Here is a 19,300-nt window from a genome sequence, read left to right as displayed (position 1 = left end):
GGCATGCCCAGATGGGTTAAGGCGTTCAACTCATAATATGACGGTCGCTGGTTCGAATCCCCGTCGCACCAAACATGCTCGCCCTTTCAGCTGTGGGGGCGTTATAAGTTACGGTCAGTTCCACTATTCGTTGGTAAAAGAGTAGTCCAAGAGTTGGCAGTGGGTGGTGATGACTAGCTGCCTTTCCTCTATTCTTACACTGCTAAATTAGAGACGGCTAGCGCAAATAGCCCTCGTGTAGCTTTGCGCGAAATTCAAAAAGAAAAAAAAGTTTCTGTACTTTTACCATATCATAGTAATTTAGCGCTCTCTAGTGATGAAAGATACTTTTTCGCTTTAAAATTTCTTACCTAGCATGTTTATACTAATTAACATTCAGTGTTAAATTTGTATGTTAGAAGAACTTAAAGCATTGTCTTAGTTTTTTAATTTTTCCAAAATTTCATTACTTTAAAGTTTAGCGCTTTGTATATGTGAATGTTATGTGATAATAGTAGTTACCACGAAACTCATTTTTAATGTTAGGTGTTACTCTGTGACGACGAGAAAATCCACTTGCAGATAAAATTATGAATAGTGAAAACGAAATTATTGTAAGCGTTTATTGAATTAGTAGGACTAGGTAGAGGGGATACAATGAAAGAATGAGTTTCGCAGTGTTTTTTTTTTTTGGTACATATGTATATTTCCTTCCATAATTCGATAAGTGTATCGATATGAGGTTAAGTTAAATCAACGTAGAGTGTTAGAATTACACAGAGGATTAAGACTAGTTTTTAATTGATGGTAAAAATTAAGTTCCATGTTAAAAAGTTAAAACTAAATATAATTTCAAAACTTTGAGCTGAGGGCCACCTGAGTTACTGAAAAATCATATCCAGCATAAGCATAGATTATTTAAAGAACTTTCAAAAATTTATTTGAGAAGTTGTGTAACAGTACACTGAATATCGCAAACCTAAATAGAAATAACCGTAGAGACAGCATGTACTATACCAGTGAGAATTTAAATTGTATTTTACTTTCTTAAGGAAATTGTAAAAAATATTGAAAACTTGTTTTGAAAAGTATACAGTTATATAAATTTACAGGGAAGTTTTTGTGTTATGTTAAATTGGGAAAAAAAATTAGAAATGATGGATTATCTTACGTTGTGAACAGAAGTGTGGAACAGTAACTTGTATCTCTAGATTTTGGATTTTATGTCCAGTGTCGACAAAGATGTTAAGTAAAAATTAATGACACAGAGGTAGCAAAACATTAAAGCCCAGTTTTTTAGGCATCTTCTATATACTTAATAAATATAAGCTCTCATATTAGAACAAAAATCCTGTTTTATACCTCTTGCACTATAATGATTTCTGTTTTCATCACTGGGTGTGAAGGCTGAAGCGTGCAAGCCTTGAGATTATAAAAAGTTCTATATTTGTATTTTTAGGAAAAGAAAACTCATCTTTTTATTTTTTCAAATTTGATATAGCACTTTAAAGCTTAAGCTAGGTGCTATACTATGAAACTAGTTTTGGAATATTATCATAAGAATTTTATTTAAAGTAGGTGTACATGATAAGTTTTTTATATTGAAATAATACAATTATAATTACCAAGATTTAGTTCGAAAAATTATATTAATTATAAGCAGAAATTATCATCCACATAATGCTTCAGTTATTCTTTAATACTTTCCATCTGGTAGGACAGCATTAAGTCTTGATTTACAATTCTAAAAGCAGGGGTTTGATACCCTTCAGTGGACACAATAGATAGCCTGTTGTGGCTTTGCTATAAGAAAACATACCCACACACACATTTCATTACTTATTTATTTTTGTATTAGAATAACACAAGATGGCTGAAGTAGGAGACTTCAGGGACTCTATAACTCTTTTAAATATTCCATGGAATGATGTACTATTTGTCTACCTTATTCCAAATTTATCTTGGGCAGATTTGTTCCATTTACGTCGAGTGTCGAGAGAATTCAAGACTTTAGTTTGTGAATATTTTAAGGTGTGTCGAAAAGTGGATATTTCTTTTTATAATTCTTACTTTTCGTCAGATGCTTTCGAAATAATTACCAGTGATGCCTTTTTTATTCATGACTTGGTATTAAAAAATTGCAAATGGCTAACAAATAATTTGTTACGTCCAGTTTTTGATAGAAATACAAACATCTTAAAAGTGGATATCTCGGGTTGCTCTGCTGTGAGTAATCCCAGTTTACAAGTTTTAGCTGTTCGCTGTCCTGCCTTAAAGTATTTATCCTTGGAAGGTTGTCATTGGGTCAGTGCAGCTGCAGTTGAATCTCTTGCCATGCACTGTCCAGGTCTTGAAGTTGTTAATTTGACCAGCTGTTGGGAGGTTACAGACCAGGCTGCAAGTACCCTTGTTGCTTGTTGTATCAGGTGTGTTTACAAGTTTATTATATTTGTGTAGAGAAGCACATGATGCTAGGGGACTTGTGTATATAAGATAATTTGTATACATAATTAAAAAATTAATATACACTACATATTTTGACAGAGCATTAGTGTGTAAAAACATACAGTATTAAAATTTTTTATTATGTTCACAAATCATCATGTCTTGTATACATAAGTTTACTATAGTTGCTGAAATTCTTAGTTGTGTAAATATATTGTATGCAGTCCTAATTGCTTAAAGTTAAACATACCTTAGCTATTTGTGATTTCATATAGTAAACATGCAATGGAAAAAGAAGCAGAAAAATAAAAAGAAACTCATTCCAAAAAACAATATTTTTAAAATTAAACCACTTGAAGATCAATAGCAATATTGAATAACAATCAGTAATAATTCATTCCAATTATATCTCATGAACTAACTCATTTAAGATCAAGGCATGGTTTTTAATTAGTGGTTCGATCATGATGTTACATCTCGTGATTAACTAACTTGCATAATCTTTCACAGTATTAATGTCTGTACATCACTGCTCTAGTTAGAAGGTGAGATAATATTTTAATACAAGTAAAAAATAATAACTAAAAAGAATAATAAACAAATGTTAATCAAAATCATAATGAAATAAAAGTAGAATTTGTTATCATGAACATAAATAAATGCACTGTTTAATTCTTTTGTATTCAGATTTAACCTGTTGGCACCTGAGCACATATTTATTTAATGGAATATTCTGTTGAAGAAGTTTTATTTTAACCCTTGTAATCTTACTGTAAAATATCCCCAAAATTTCTATTGTTCTCTTTCAGATTTTTGAACTGTTTTTTTCTTGCATAATATTTTTTTCTTCTTGAAAAGCTAGCCAAAATGTATTGTAACTAACTAATAAGGTAAACCAAATGTATAATTGAACAGAGCTACCCAAACATTTTACGCACATGTTATAGGGAGAAAAGCCAATCAAATGTGCCTTTTACATTTATGTGTGAATTTTTTAAAGTTTTCTTTTACAAATAGATTTTAAATATCAACCAAACAACAATAAGAACTGGAAAAATAAATATGCATTCAAGACTTGCCCATGTTTTGGGTAACCAGTTCCAAATATCAGTTACTTATTTCAGTGTAGTATTTGGCCAAAATAGCTATCAAGTGGCTTGGCTGTATACATTTGTCAAAGGAACTGTGCCAGTTAAACATGGAATTATGCTAAGAAACAGAATACTCAGTTGTAGTGTTTTCTTGGTATGACTTCTGGTATCAGTGCAATCAATGAAATTGAATGAGAAATGATATTTGATGTTGCTTACATACTATTGTGTGATAGAAGCTATTTTTAGTTCTTTAAACACTGAATTTTGTGGTGAAGAATATCCTTACATGTCAGCTTGTTCTCATTCTTGGGGATGCCATTCTGAAGTAATGATACAAAATGCAAAAGTTACCCAGCCATAAATCTTAAAAGTGTGGATTTGAATTGTTTGTTGTCTTGTATTTCAAGAAATTTTTTTATTAAGTAAAATCAATTGGTATGGAATCAAGAACAAAATCTCTTAACCTGAGGATGACCTAAACATTGTTCTGTATTTTACTTTAACCCTTAAACAGCAGCCATCATCAATTGATGCTGCTACTCACAACATTCTTGCTGTTTAAGGGTTCATTAAAGTTTTAATACCCATACCAACTACCTTCAGAATACACTTCTACTAGTGTTTAATTAATTTTATCATGTTTTGGTTTGTTATATTTTGGTATTTTTATATTGTTTTCATAATCTTTCACATGATTTCTTTAGGTTGAGAAGTTTGTCTCTTTCAAGAATATATGGAATCACTGATAAAACACTTTCAACGATTGCTGGTCATTCCTCTTTGTTGGAACATCTTGATGTGGCAGGTTGTTGGAGAGTGACTGACTATGGAATAAGGTAAACATATGAATTGGTCAGTAGTGTTTAGGAGAGTGACTGACCATAGAATAAAGTAAGCATATGAATTGGTCAGTAGTGTTTAGGAGATTGACTGACCATAGAATAAAGTAAACATATGGGTCAGTCAGTAGCATTTTGGAACATCAAACTTTTCCCATAACTTTGTGATGTTTCTTTTGATAAATTTAAGTAAAGAAAAAAACTTGTAATCAATGTGAATTTTTTAATTACTCAAACATTAGCATTTTAATAACAAACATAATTTTTTTGTGGATAGCAGATAAAATCAGAAAATTTAGATAAACCAAACAAATAATTAAGAGAAGATATCTGAATGCCCCTGTTTATTATGTTAATTTATTTATAATTCATTCACTAATACTGTCACTTGTAAAAGTCTTAAGAAGTTGATGTATTAATAGACACACACACACACACACACACACACATGAAGTATCATTATCTTACATAAAACTTGCTTCCAAATACTAATCTAGTGTCATTTCATGACTTGTTGATATCCTATTCAAGAATCTGAACAGAACCTTGATATCTAATTTTTTTTAATCACATTCCTTATGCAAACTTACAGTGCTAGTTAAAATTCATGTAATTGGATCTTTTTAAAATTAAGCATGAGATTGCTTTTTGTGCCTTGTAACAAAAAATGTTTGAGATAATAACATATTGTAATTTTTGTATGAAAATAGTTTTTAAAAATGAATATGTCTCAAGAACTTAAAATATATTTTTCTAAGTTAGAAAAATGGGAAATTGTGTCAAGAAAGGGGTTCTATAAAAAATTTTTAAAATGTAAGAAATTAAAATAAGAATTGCCATCTGTTTACACTGTGCTCATATTCTTTTTTTTACAAACGTATACACTATGTGTACTTTAAGTTCGTAGCTACTAAACTTGATATGCTAGTGACAAAAAAAAGTTGAAAAATATGAAAAGTAATTTAACTTAATCTAAAATTAAAGTAGGCTTACAATTTAAAAAAAGTAAGTTTAATTTCATTTGGAAAAGAGTACCTGAAAAAAACTGAGTTTTATTATCTGTGACAGTGTTACTCAAAATATCACAGTAGTCAAACTGAGTGGAGTTGAAAGAATTTCAATTAGAAATACAAATGCCAGATATTTAGGGTTAATTTTCTAAGGGTATTAGTAAACACTTATGTCATGAAACAATAAAAATAATGAGAATGTACAAAAACAAGTGCATAAAAGGAAAGTTATTTGACTACCTGTATGCAAGTCATTGATTTTAGTCATGGAATTAGAATTATTCTGGTTACAAATTTAATCTGTATCTTGACTGATTTGATATCTGATGACAATTTTGGACTCAGGAGGTTGCATCCTTTTGATTGTTGAACTTGACTATGCCCAATGTCTTGTATATTAATTTTCTGTAATTTAACATAAAAGAATTTCAATTTGAGGATAGGCTGGTAGAGATTCTGACAAATAATATATTTAATCATTATGTACGTGGCCCATACTAGCAGTATTACTAGCACACAAAAATATATCTAACAATAAGGAAAAGAGGCATCATATGTTAGTTCATTTTAATTCTGCTTAAAATAATTTAGCGCTGATATCATCATTGGTGGATCTGTTTTTCTATATATTTTTTATAAAGTTATTACCATTGTTATGCCATCTATATAAGATGAGTACCTTCTGTTTGTGATCTGATGAATAACTGTTACCATCAGTGTGTTGTTCAGCTCTTTAAAATTACAGGGGTTTAGAATGTTAAAACAGTTTTGGAGCATAATTCACATTCTAAAAGTTTGTTGTGGTCAAAGTACATCACCCTTCCCTATGCATTTTCACAATTTACCTAATATATAAGGATGGTGGTCTCTTAGCACCTCTTTCAATAGTGATCATACAACAAAAAGAAAATTGATTTCCTTCTCAACTTCTTGTAAATTCTTGTTCTCTACTCTGGTAATGGCAACTCGCACCATAACCTAATAAGCTTGTTAGAAAAATAAAACTCTCAATGGAAGTCTAACCTGTCTTTACCAAATGTTATGAGTCCCTTCATTCTATTGTCATTTGAATTTAGCACAAAGAACTCTTATCCTATCAACTGCACCAGATAATGTTATTTTCTTAAGAGCAAATCAAGAGATTTTAACTTATTCCCATAAAATAGCCTCCCATCTCTGGATTCATCCCAGTAGCCTTCTTCTTAACCCTTTTGAATAAATCATATCTTTATTTTTAGAACAAAATTGTGCACAATATTATAGGTGAAGCCCAACTAATTATTTGTATTAACAAAATGAATTTTCTCTTGTTTTATAATCAATGTGTAATGTTTATAAATACATTCTAAAACTGTTTTTCTTCTAGTAATTGAACACTACCTCAATAATTTGTTCCTTATTTACAAACATGTTATGATTCTTCAGATTAGACATGCTTTTGAGTGGGTTTTAGTCTATATGAAGCGTATGACTCAAGTTATCATAATCCAACTACATTATCTTGTACTTACTATAATGAAGCAATATTTTTGATTATTTGCCCAACTTACCAGTTAATGTGTCATTCCTTAGTATAGCTAGAAATATTCAAAAGTTCAATTTCACTGGCACATTTTACTTATTATGCCCCTATCAAAGTCATTAACATAAATAAGGAAAAAAGTAAAAGTCTAAGAACTGATTCCTGAAAAACTTGACACCATTGATAACAGCCTTTTACTTTTTACTGGTTTAGTTACTCTTCAGTCCAATTAACTAGTCTGTCCCTATCTCCTATTATTGTTACTTTCTTAGCTAATCTTTTGTATAGCACAGGGGTGGCCAACCTTTTGTTTCCTATGCACCAATTTTTTTCACTTCTAATTCAGATGCCACACAAACTTTAACAGCCTTTCAATCCTTTAAGTATGGTAATTTGGAGATATTTGGCAGTTATACATATAATCATTTGTTATATATATATATATATATATGTTAATGTGGAGTGTGGACACATGTAGAAGTTGTAAAAAGAATTCAACATGAATACAAGGTAAACTTTATTGACACTTTGCATTTGCATTGATATATTTTATTAGTTATTTATGAAAGAATATCTAATAAAAATTTATCAACACAATTAGCAGTTTTAATGAAAAATAATTTTACATGGAGGAAAAATAAACATAACTAGGTTTAATGAGACTTTTGACTTTGCTTTGCTTTCACCAAATCTGTAATATTAGGAGTTAAATTAGTAACTGACAGCAACAGACAGTTTTTCAGACTTGAATCAGATAGTCGCGACCTCAGTTTGTTCTTGATCATTTTCATGGATGAAAATGCTTGCTTGCATCTGTATGTTGTTTTGAAGCAACAGGCATAACTTTGGGCAAATTTTCTCAGTTCTGGAAAATGTTCACATGGTAATGATTGCCAAAAATTAAGCATTCCAGATTCACTTGGGAGTGAGGGAAGTTCATTAAATTTACTCTTCAGTACTGAATTTGCTTTTAGATCAATAAGTTCCATCTGTATATTACTAGGCATCTTCAGAATGTTTTGTTCAGTAAGTGAAAATGGATTTATAAATGCAAGCATGCAATCTTCTTCTTTAGCAAAATCACTAAAACGACTATCAAAGACCTCTTGTAGTAGTATGATTTTTTCAATGTATTCTGTAAATTTGGTATTATCTTGAACACATTCACTTTGTTCCTTTAAATGTGGAAATTGGCTCAAATCCTTGTTTTCTAGCTGAGAGATGAACAGTTTTAATTTCATTTTGAATGCACTGATATCATTTACTAAACTAGGAAACAATTTGTCCTTGCCCTGTAGTTTTGAATTTAGGTCATTGAGATGGCTGGTAATATCAACTAAAAAAGCTAAATCAAACATCCACCATTGAGATGGCTGGTAATATCAACTAAAAAAGCTAAATCAAACATCCACCATTGAGATGGCTGGTAATATCAACTAAAAAAGCTAAATCAAACATCCACCATTGAGATGGCTGGTGATATCAACTAAAAAAGCTAAATCAAACATCCACCATTGAGATGGCTGGTAATATCAACTAAAAAAGCTAAATCAAACATCCACCATTGAGATGGCTGGTGATATCAACTAAAAAGCTAAATCAAACATCCACCATTGAGATGGCTGGTAATATCAACTAAAAGCTAAATCAAACATCCACCATTGAGATGGCTGGTGATATCAACTAAAAAAGCTAAATCAAACATCCACCATTGAGATGGCTGGTAATATCAACTAAAAAAGCTAAATCAAACATCCACCATTGAGATGGCTGGTGATATCAACTGAAAAGTTGAATCAAACATCCACTTTTCATTACACAAAAGGACCCTTTCCTCGGGCAGCTCTTCTTTTTCTTCCAGAAAATCATGTACAATATTTTTCAGTTTCCAAAATCTTCTGAGAACTTGTCCTCTAGAAAGCCAACGCACTTCGCAATGTGTAAGGAGAAAAACCTTTACTCACGTCAATGCGTAAAATGAAATACTTCTACTGAGCTGCACTTTTTGTTACAATATTTAACATCTGGTTTGTAACATACAGTTAATCTGATCCATAAATTTATGTTTGTTTCAATGTATCTATATCGTCTTGTGTATTCACGTATGTGTTTTAGGTTGCTGTTTCTGTATCTAAGTTTCTCTTTCTCCTCTTTCTATTATGTCTTGATATAAAGATATATACTGAATTACATAATAAATCATTGCACCAAACGTCTTCATACACAAACACATTCACATCAACTTCAAACTCCTAATAAATGGACTCACACTCATATACCCGCAAACGTACATTCTTATCTCTGGGGTATTGTGCGCCACTTGTAATCGTGCAATGCGCCACGGTTGACGCATGCGCCATCGGTTGGCCACCCCTAGTTTAGCATTATAAAAGAAACTGTGGGGAAAAAATGCCAAACCCCATACATTTTGTTGTATAGATAACAAGTAATATCCGAGAAAAATATATGTATCGCTAATGCAAGTACAGATAGCCTAGTTGCTTTGTGCCATAAAACACCAAACAACCACTAATTTAATATTTCTTGTTAGATGTTAGATGTATTTTATTATATCACATTTCACCAGATGATTTTGCCAAATTTTGTTTTTTTTATTAGACTACAATTTTCATGTTTCATTGTTAGTCTGGATCTGTTTATACACACTGGTGTTGTTCACACTGTTGAGAACACGGTTTTCCTCCACTTTGATATACCAATAAAATGTACAAAATCACAACTGATAATTGACACTTACTTTTCTTAAGAATTATTTCAGGCTTGTCACAACTACAATAAAAATAAAATTCCACTTATTGTTTCTCTTGAGGGATGCATGTTGTTTTGACAGTTTTACTTATTTTGAAGCTGCTGATTTTTGCAAGCATGTGGGACATTATCCAGAATATTTTATATTTTTACTAGCAATGATTGTGAGTAAATGAATTAATGTAAAGTCAGTAGTGGTATTAAAGCAATATGCGTATTGTGTGTTGCTGTAAGAATCAAGCTTAGAGATTAAACGTTGGTAATTCTGTCTCTTTTTATTTGAAGACTTGTTGGTGAATACTGTAGTATATTGAAATCTTTGAAAGTTCAAGACTGTCGTGATGTTACTGAAGGAAGTCTTGCCACTTTAAGACTGAAAATAGAAGTGGACCGACCTAAAAACCCATATCCATACAATGTTGTTCCAGTGTACATGCTTCGTTTGCAGATTTAATGTTTAGGTTGGGTGAAATATCAATAATTATGATGATCTTAGAATTGTTTGTTTAAATTACTTAATGTTATATAGAGCTTCAACAAAATGAACAATGGTCTCAGGATAGTTTTCAATCATAGTGATGTAAATATTTGTATAGGTTTCTATTTAAAGAATAATTTTCTATTTATAATGTAATATCTGATTTGAGACTATATGTTGTAGAAAAAGGGTTTTATAAACTAGGTTTTTTTGTTTTATTTTTTCTAGTAGTAGATTCCAAACACACAAAAAAAGGAGAATTTAAGCTAATACTTGCTGTTTTGGAACACTGTTACTATTCAAATAAGTTTTATTTTCTACTTAAAATTGTAAAATATTAATTTCTTTTAACAAATGTATTTAAGTAACATTTTTTTCTTTGAAAAACTCAGATTGAGAGGTAAAGGTAATAGTTGTTGATGAATTTCATATTTTCAACTCTTAATACTTGGGCCATATTGTGAAAAGAACATTAAATTGTTTTTGTTTTACTGAAATAAAATTGTAGTTATTAATCCAATATTTTTAGTTTTAGTGAAATTAATCAAAAGCAGTAATTGATGTGTAGTGAACAGGGAATATAATTTATTCTTCATTAAAATTATAACATTACATATTTCATGCTGTGCTATACTTTATTTTTAAAGTTGACTCAAATGTCATTTTATTTTAAACAATATATATTTTAAAATAAACACTTATAAATTATAATTTTATAAAATTATTTAAAAGATTCCTCATGGGGAGGGAGGAGGTAAAGAATATGGAAGTGTGTTTAAATGTATGTTAATTTAGATATGGCACCTTGTGTTAGTATTAAAATACAGCTATGGTTAAAATGATAATTTCCCATACTACCTTTATGTTTTATGAATTTAATGTGTCACAAATGCTTTAAAATCTTGAGTTGAATAACATTTTGGTCTGTAGAAATCGAATACATATGAGAAACACAATTTGTTTTATTCAATTACAATAAACCACTTTAGAAAGTATAAATAAGTTGTTACGGTTTACTTTTTTTTGTCAATTTTGATGAAAAGCAGTGAGAATTTTAATAGTAAATCGTATCAGAAAAGAGTGAATTCTCTGTTATTTATGGCTTGGCGGTTAAGGCGCTCGACTCGTAAACTGAGGATCACCGTGATGGTGTTGTTATGTGATGGTCAATCCTTCTATTGATTGGTAAAAGAGTAACCCAAAATGTGGCGGTGATTGATTATAACTAGCTGCGTTCTTTCTACCTTTATACTGCTAAATTAGGGACAGCTAGCTCAGAGAGCCTTCGTGTAGCTTTGCGTAAAATTTAAAACAAACAATCTGTTATTTATATTTCAAGCTAAACATATTCGCTTGCAGGTTGCTTGAAAGTAAGAGATTTTATTTGTGTTGATATGCCACCAACCAGTTGTGTAGTCATAAAAACATTCCATTATTGTTAAAATATAAAACTGGAAGATATAATGGAATACCTCGGAACTACCGACGCATGAGGGCAGCACAAAACATCTTGGTCCCACTCGAAACATTGCTGGGTTTATTCGACTCTGATGTAGAAACAATGTTTGAAGTACTCTCGTTCAAACGGCTTGAACGTCAAATTCAAAGCTAACACTAACAAGGTGGGAAGAAACAAAACATAATGGAAGTTGAAACAGAAAGAACTGGAATCTACTGTGGACATTTTTGATATAAACGTCATACGCATGCGTATTACTGCCTAAAGGTTGTTTACGTAAGAATTGACGATTATTGTTGCAAAATGTTTTAAATCGCTGGTTATTTCCATTTTTATTGACAAAATTGAGCAGGTTAATCATGATTAAGCACAACAATTTTTATTGAAAATATAGTAAAAGGTAGTAGTTACAAAATTGACCGGATATCTTTTTGTGTAATAACCACCAAAATACATAAAATCGATGAGGTGCCCGGCATGGCCAGGTAGGTTAAGGTGTTCAACTCGTAATCTGAGGATCGTGGGTTCGAATCCTTGTCGCACGAAACATGCCCTTTCAGCCATGGGGTCTTATAATGTGACTGTCAATCCAACTCTTCGTTGGTTGTGGGTGGTGATGACTAGCTGCTTTCCTTCTAGTCTTAGGGACGGCTAGCGCAGAGATCCCTCGTGTGGCTTTGCGCGAAATTTAAACCAAACCAAAGGTCATTGTTTTTGTGCTTCTATCTGGTGGCGATTATTATAACCAGTTATCTCATACGTTATAAGTCGTTTGCGTGAGAAAATAAAACGATAAAATTAGCAAAAATATAAATCTTGCGTTAAAAATGAGTACAGAATTATTTCTTCAACGAGACAGCCAGTTAAGTTTTGGATATTAGTAAGTACCAATGTGGAATTCGGTTATATGAAAGATATTTTATATTACTAGCAAATTCCCCAAGTGAAAATTGGTAAGTCACGCAATATCTGCTATACTGAGAGTCACAATGTATGTAATAATAATTGAGTAGCGTTTTTACATTAACAAATTGATTGATACAACTGTTAAACGTTGTGAGTCGAATGAAGTTGGTTAAGTGTAATTATTCATAAATTTTATTCTTCACAACAAATCAAAAATAATTTAAGAATTCTTAATACCATACTACTTATTTATTTTAATAACACATGTAAGTAATTATTATTTTCTGGAAGTAACCTGATATGTTGTTTTCGGAATTAGTGAAAAATTAGTCTAGTTTATTGATCATAGAGCTGCTCTAGGGGCCATAGCCTCAAAGGACGACTGCGTTATGTTTTCCCTTTTGTTATTGATGTTCCCTGTCGGGAGGAAGATAAGTCTTTGGATTTACAATGCTAAGATCAGAAGTTCAATCCCATTCGGTGGACACAACAGATAGTCCATATGGCTCTGCTATAAGTAAAAACACACACACGCACATTTTATATAATTTCGCGCAAAGTTGCATGTCGGCTGTCTACGCTTGCCGTTCTAAATTTTGAAGTAATGCACTTGAAGGAAGGCTGCTAGTGAAAGTCATCTGTCGCAACTTGTGGGCTAGTCTAATCGAAGAGTGAGTCTTAACCGTCACTCTAACGGATCTATCGGGCATTTTTTCTTCAGAACAGAACATAAACCAGGGAATCTAAGATCTACAGTCAGGCACGCTGATCTGTGGGCCACACTAGGCCTACTGTATTAGTAATAGCAATAAAGAGCATATATATAACATGAAACCACCTATTCATGTCAGACCAAAAATAATAATAACAATCCTAAATATTAGATATTGTGTGTAACAATAACAAAATGATAATTTGTTTGTTTGTTTGTTTGTTTGTTTGTTTGTTTGTATGTGTTTTTGAATTTCGCGCAAAGCTACTCAATGTGCTACTGGCGCTGTGTTCCCACGGAGAGTCAATTTTCGATTCTTAGCGGTCTGGCCTTCGAGCACACCGTTCACCCATTAATGTTATTAAAATATTAGTAAATTGTATTGTGAAGTTCAGACGTTATCGTGGGAGGGAGAACGCTCACTTAAAAGTCTTACTATAATATTTGTAACTTTTACGAAACCTAAATTTTCCGTAAAATTAGTACACGAGTTCAATTACAAAACAATGCATTGGAGACTATATGTTAGAGAGAAGCATGTTTATTTAAATTTATTTCATATCCGTAAGCCCTAGTGGCTCAGCAAAAGTATGAAGACTTATATGTTGGGTTCGATACCTGTAGTGGGGACAGCAAAGATAGCCCATTGCGTAGCTTTACGATTAAGAAGAAACCAAGCCAAATTTGTCATCCCGAACGTTTTTATTATTTGAATACTCTAGATTTTTTTTTTTTTTTGGTTTCATAGAAACACATATAAAGTTCAATTTATTTAATTAGTCTAAGGGTGTTTACTATTTATCTCCAAAAAGTATTAGAAAATTGATAATTAATTTCAATGAAAAAACAAACAACAACTCTAATTTGTTCTTTTTCTGGTGTTGTCATACGTGAATAACCATGGTGGTTAATGGCTGGTCAGTTCATGAAAGTGCAGCCACGGTTTTTGTGTTTAGGTAATATATACACAAATATAAAATGCACAATCCAACTTCATACCCGAAAGCACTGAAAAATATCTTCCACAATAGGTGGAATTAGGAAGTTTAGAGCAATATATAAAACCGTTATTGGACAATAACTGCAAATTCATACTTAAAAACGTGAAACATACTCGTGTTTAACAAAGCTTGGAAAGTAAGTTATTCATTCACAAATAAATTCTTGAGATGACTTAATCACTTGTATTTTCGCATGCTGTTCGAGGTAAAGTATCAAAGGTTTAATGCACCAAACATAATTTTATGTTAATGGTGTAAACATAAACTTGTTAAAATTCAGTACAGTATCAACTATTATCAAAGTCAAAGATAAGACTTGCGTGCATTATTATTTCAAAATATGTAGGATGAACATGAGATTATCTTGGTTTTAAAAAACATAGCTATCAGTAACAACAAGAAAGATCTGTATGTATATAACAATAAGTGAATGAAAAAACAGCAAAAAATCAACAGTAAATTTATGAGGTGTAAGGTTATTTATTAAACACATATATATATAAAACCTTCTTTCAATTTTCCAAACTTCCTAACTTACTTATCTCAGTTTAGTTTTTCTTGAAATACGAATGAAAAAATTTAAACCCTTAGATTTTACTCTAGAAATGCGTAAGCTTTACAGGATGTGAAAGTAACATTCAAACAATGAATATTGCAAAAATAAACATTTTTTTTTATGGGACTCGCAAGACACGATCCTGAGGGACTTTTAAGTTGCTATTCGATATAAATTGAGGCTCTGTAATACGCCAAATCTTCACGTAGTATCAAGAGGTTTCTAAAATGGAAAAAAAAAAAAAAAGCTTCCTCCAGATGAAAGTTTCCCTAATTGGTGTTTCAAATCGAATCAGATGATTTACAGTGGAATATTTTATATGAAAAACTACATTGGGTTGGCGAGAGGACACTTTTTCATTTCAGGAATCAAAACAGACGAATATTAATAATATTTTCCAAAACTTTACGAAGACAACTATTGAAAACAATTGGTCTATAGTTAGAAGGTATACTCTTCAAAAAAAGAAACGCAAAAGGGATATTTTTTTATTTTAAAGAGAAATATATGTAATAACGTTACAAGCTCAGAGTATGTGATGTTACACGTGTTAAAACACTGATTGTCAGACCAAAATGACAATAAAAGTTGTGCACTTTGAAAACGGAGGAAAACATTGGATTTTTCGCCAAAACGCATGCGTGTCCAATAATTTGTTTGAGAGATCTGCATGTTCTGCAAGTGTAACATGTGCAAAATCCCTATAAAAGTGACGGGTTCTCGGTTTCCATAGCTCAGTGTTAAGCCACCGACACGCAATACAGTTACGCCAAGACTGACTGAAGCACAACGCAACAACGCCATGGTCGTTGGAAGCAGGCGAATCTCGATCAGATGTTGCCAGAGCTATGAATGTCCACCCAAGCACCATCACAAGGCTATGGAATCGTCACCAACAACATGGATCAACTCGTGACCGTCCACGATCTGGCAGACCTCATGTGACCACGCCCGCACAAGATCGCAACATCTGGTTACGTCGCCTTCGGGATAGGACCACCACTGCGACGTCTGCTGCCTCAACCATACCATGGCTACGTAGGATTTCCGATCAGACCGTACGCAATCGTCGACGAGATTCTTAGCTCCATGTACAACCCATCATGGTGAACGTCAACGACGTTTTTCAACATGACAACGCCCGTCCTCACACAGCCCGACTGACCACTGTCTTCTTGAGACACCACAACATCAACGTTCTTCCCTGGCCCTCCAGATCACCAGATTTAAACCCCATCGAACATCTTTGGGACGAGTTGGACCGACGTCTGCGATGGCGACAACCTCAACCGCAGACTCTATCTCAGCTTGCAGCAGCTTTGCAGGCTGAATGGACAGCCATTCCACAGGATGTGATTCGTCATCTCATCGCTTCCATGGCCAGAAGATGCCAAGCAGTTATTGATGCTTACGGGGGGCATACTCGTTATGGACGTTGAGTGACGTTAAACTTCACCTAGTGAGCGTGGACTTCGCCTTCACAGACTTTGGATGTTCAGCAGTGTATGTGCAAAGTTTCACACATGTCATACAGAACTACCCGAAATAAACTTGTTAACAATTTGTCTCATATTTTGCCTTTTGCGTTTCTTTTTTTGAAGAGTATATTTCGAGACTCTTTCCAGACTTAGAAAAATTGATGAGAATAACCTAAAGCTAAACCCATGAAATATTTCTTTCCTGTCACATGTGGTTAAAAACAAACGGAATAAAAACGAGAGAGACAGAAGAAAGAATGTCGCAGCACCTCATAATGAATATAATCTGGTCCATCTGAATGTTTCATGCATAAGTTTGTATGGAAAACAGTCTTTCACGTAGATTTGAAGCTAAATTAGTGTATGCATAATCGCATTAGTAGATTATGAACTATGCCATCCAATTACATGTAGTTGAACTATAACAAAACTCAATGAAATAAAACATTAATTAAAAGCGAGGCTATAAGGTAGAAAATTGATCACAACAATGATTTATCGATTACTATAGTTTTAAGAATTACAGAGAATAAAAAATAATTTTTAAAAATTCGTATGGTGACGCACACCATAAATATCTATAGTTTGAATCTTTCATGTGAATACGAAACGCAGTTCTCTACGTATATTTGTAAGCTACGCTAATATATGGGTATTTGTGTGTGTAAGGCATTGAGTAAACTATACAGATGGTGGAACTGTAATGAAGGAAATGGTAATTTTTATGTATTCAGAATGTATATATAATTGTGCATGATTCAAATGTTTGTTTGTTTGTTTTGGAATTTCGCACAAAGCTACTCGAGGGCTATCTGTGCTAGCCGTCCCTAATTTAGCAGTGTCAGACTAGGGTGATTGACCGTCACATTATAACGCCCCTATGGCTGAGAGGGCGAGCATGTTTAGCGCGACGCGGGCGCGAACCCGCGACCCTCGGATTACGATTCGTACGCCTTACGCTAGGCCATTCCGGCCCTTGATTCAAATGAAAATATCCAGAGTTTGAATATTTTATGTATAAAGTGACACAAAACTATCTTTTACATTAATATGTAGATTGTAATTTAAACTAACACGTGGATAATATTAATGTTGAACTACACTATGCACATATTCAAACTAGAATAAAATGTTAATTTTACTTATTCAGCGTTTCGTTTATTATTATGAATTTACTAACCAATTATACTATCTATTTTCGTTTGGTTTGTTTGTTTGGGAATTTCGCACAAAGCTACTCGAGGGCTATCTGTGCTAGTCGTCCCTAATTTAGCAGTGTAAGACTAGAGGGAAGGCAGCTAGTCATCACCACCCACCGCCAACTCTTGGGCTACTCTTTTACCAACGAATAGTGGGATTGACCGTCACATTATACAACCCACGGCTGGGTGGGGCGAGCATGTTTAGCAATGCCCGACGCGGGCGCGATAAACCCGCGACCTCTTTGGATTAGCCCAAGAGTTCGTTATTTTACACGTCTTGGGACGCGCAGATAGCTCTTGTGGCCATCAAACAAACAAAACTCTGGCCGCATTTTCGTTTGGACAAACGACTTTAGATATTGTTTATATATTATTATATCTAGAATGCTTGTGTTTTATATTGATTTTAAAATTAGTTCTCTTGTTGATTGTAAGTTAAACTAGCATATCATGATGATTTTATCATTCACCCCCTAGCGGTACACTTTCAAACTGTTTGTAACCTAGCGGCACTTTATGGAACTGTCTATCCTCTGGTAGCATACTTAGAAATATCCACTTTCTGACATTACCTTATGGAATTATGCGTTACATGATCTCTCTGGTCTAAAAGGGGCACTGGACAGCACTCTGATTTTCACCTCCTATTTATGCCCACAGGCACTGATAACTTTTAAATACGGGTTAGGAGGGTTAACTGCTTGGGTAAAATTAACAATGTATATTGGCAGATACTGAAAGTACATTCAGTCTTGAGGTAAAGTAGTAAATTATTTCTAATGATAAATATTTGCAACATAATAGGTTAATCCCTATAAGTATCACTTTGTTTGTTTGTAGTTCAGCACGATGTTTGTTTGTTTTTGGAATTTCGCACAAAGCTACTCGAGGGCTATCTGCGCTAACCGTCCATAATTTTGCAGTGTAAGACTAGAAGGAAGGCAGCTAGTCATCACAACCCACCGCCAACTCTTGAGCTACTCTTTTACCAACGAATAGTTGGGTTGACCGTCACATTATAACGCCCCCACGGCTGAAAGGGTGAGCACATTTGGTGTGACGGGGATTCGAACCCGCGACCCTCGGATTACGTGTCGAACGCCTTAACCCACCTGGCTATTCCGGGCCACGGGTAAGGAAACCCGGTTTCTAACGGTGTGAGTTCACAGACATACTGTATATCATTGGTGGGGCAGTTCATGAGTCATTTTAGTCAGTAGTTTTTATAATTTCTAGAAGATAAACGTCTCAAAAAGGGAGAAAACTTCTTGGTATGTTTACCATTAAGTAGCACTGAAAATTCACTTTAAGAAAGAGGGCAGAGAATAAAATATAAAACTCTAATATTTTTCTCCAATTGTAATTATTTTGTTAGCTTCAGTGGCTATTTTTCAGTAAGTTCGTAGTTTTTGAATGATAAAATTTAGAAAAGTTAAAAAATAAATATTTAAAAATAAATTGCGAAGAGATTGTTTGGTTGTTTTTGTTGTTTTTTGAAGTTTGCGCAATGCTAAACGAAGACTATTTGTTTTAGCTGTCTCTAATTTAACAGGGAAAAACTAGAGAGAAGACAACTAGTTATCACCACTCAATGCTAACTCTTGGGCTACTGTTTTATCAAGGAGCAGTGGAATTGATCGTAACATTATAGCGCCCCCACAACTGAAAGCAGGTTTTAAAAGGATTTTAGAATATTACAATAAAATGTATAATTATTATAAAAGTATCTAATAAAAAGCACAAAAATATATTCCGTCATTTAAAATTGATAACTTAAACTATTTGTGATGAGACCCTGATAATGTGTTATTATATTTAAAAGAGATAATCAATTTGTACTACTAAAAGCT

General features: G+C 33.0%; 1 protein-coding gene across 3 annotated transcripts; it reads left to right on the top strand.

The window, feature by feature from the left end:
• The first annotated feature begins 298 nt into the window (after positions 1-298).
• jet (F-box and leucine rich repeat protein jetlag) lies at positions 299-11,135 on the top strand. 3 transcript variants are annotated; one of them, XM_076512174.1, is made up of 4 exons: positions 299-593; positions 1,838-2,405; positions 4,223-4,354; positions 9,944-11,135. In XM_076512174.1, the coding sequence occupies exons 2-4, from the start codon at positions 1,849-1,851 to the stop codon at positions 10,110-10,112; spliced, it is 858 nt and encodes a 285-aa protein (XP_076368289.1). In that variant the 5' UTR covers positions 299-593; positions 1,838-1,848; the 3' UTR covers positions 10,113-11,135. The 3 variants fall into 3 exon arrangements, with proteins under 3 accessions (XP_076368289.1, XP_076368292.1, XP_076368290.1); XM_076512177.1 differs by having other exon boundaries at positions 313-672; XM_076512175.1 differs by having other exon boundaries at positions 325-998.
• Positions 11,136-19,300: the final 8,165 nt, after the last annotated feature.

The sequence above is a fragment of the Tachypleus tridentatus genome, chromosome 7 (genome assembly GCF_004210375.1).
Source record: "Tachypleus tridentatus isolate NWPU-2018 chromosome 7, ASM421037v1, whole genome shotgun sequence".
In the NCBI taxonomy this organism is placed as follows: domain Eukaryota; kingdom Metazoa; phylum Arthropoda; class Merostomata; order Xiphosura; family Limulidae; genus Tachypleus; species Tachypleus tridentatus.
Note: the sequence above shows the minus strand (reverse complement) of the source record. Positions and strands in the feature narration are given on the sequence as shown.

Excerpts from the sequence above, each read along its gene's own strand:
- jet (XM_076512174.1), top strand. The coding sequence starts at position 1,849 with ATGGCTGAAGTAGGAGACTTCAGGGACTCTATAACTCTTTTAAATATT. Across the intron at positions 2,406-4,222 it reads CTTGTTGCTTGTTGTATCAG|GTTGAGAAGTTTGTCTCTTT; the intron begins GTGTGTTTACAA and ends TGATTTCTTTAG. Across the intron at positions 4,355-9,943 it reads GTGACTGACTATGGAATAAG|ACTTGTTGGTGAATACTGTA; the intron begins GTAAACATATGA and ends TTTTATTTGAAG.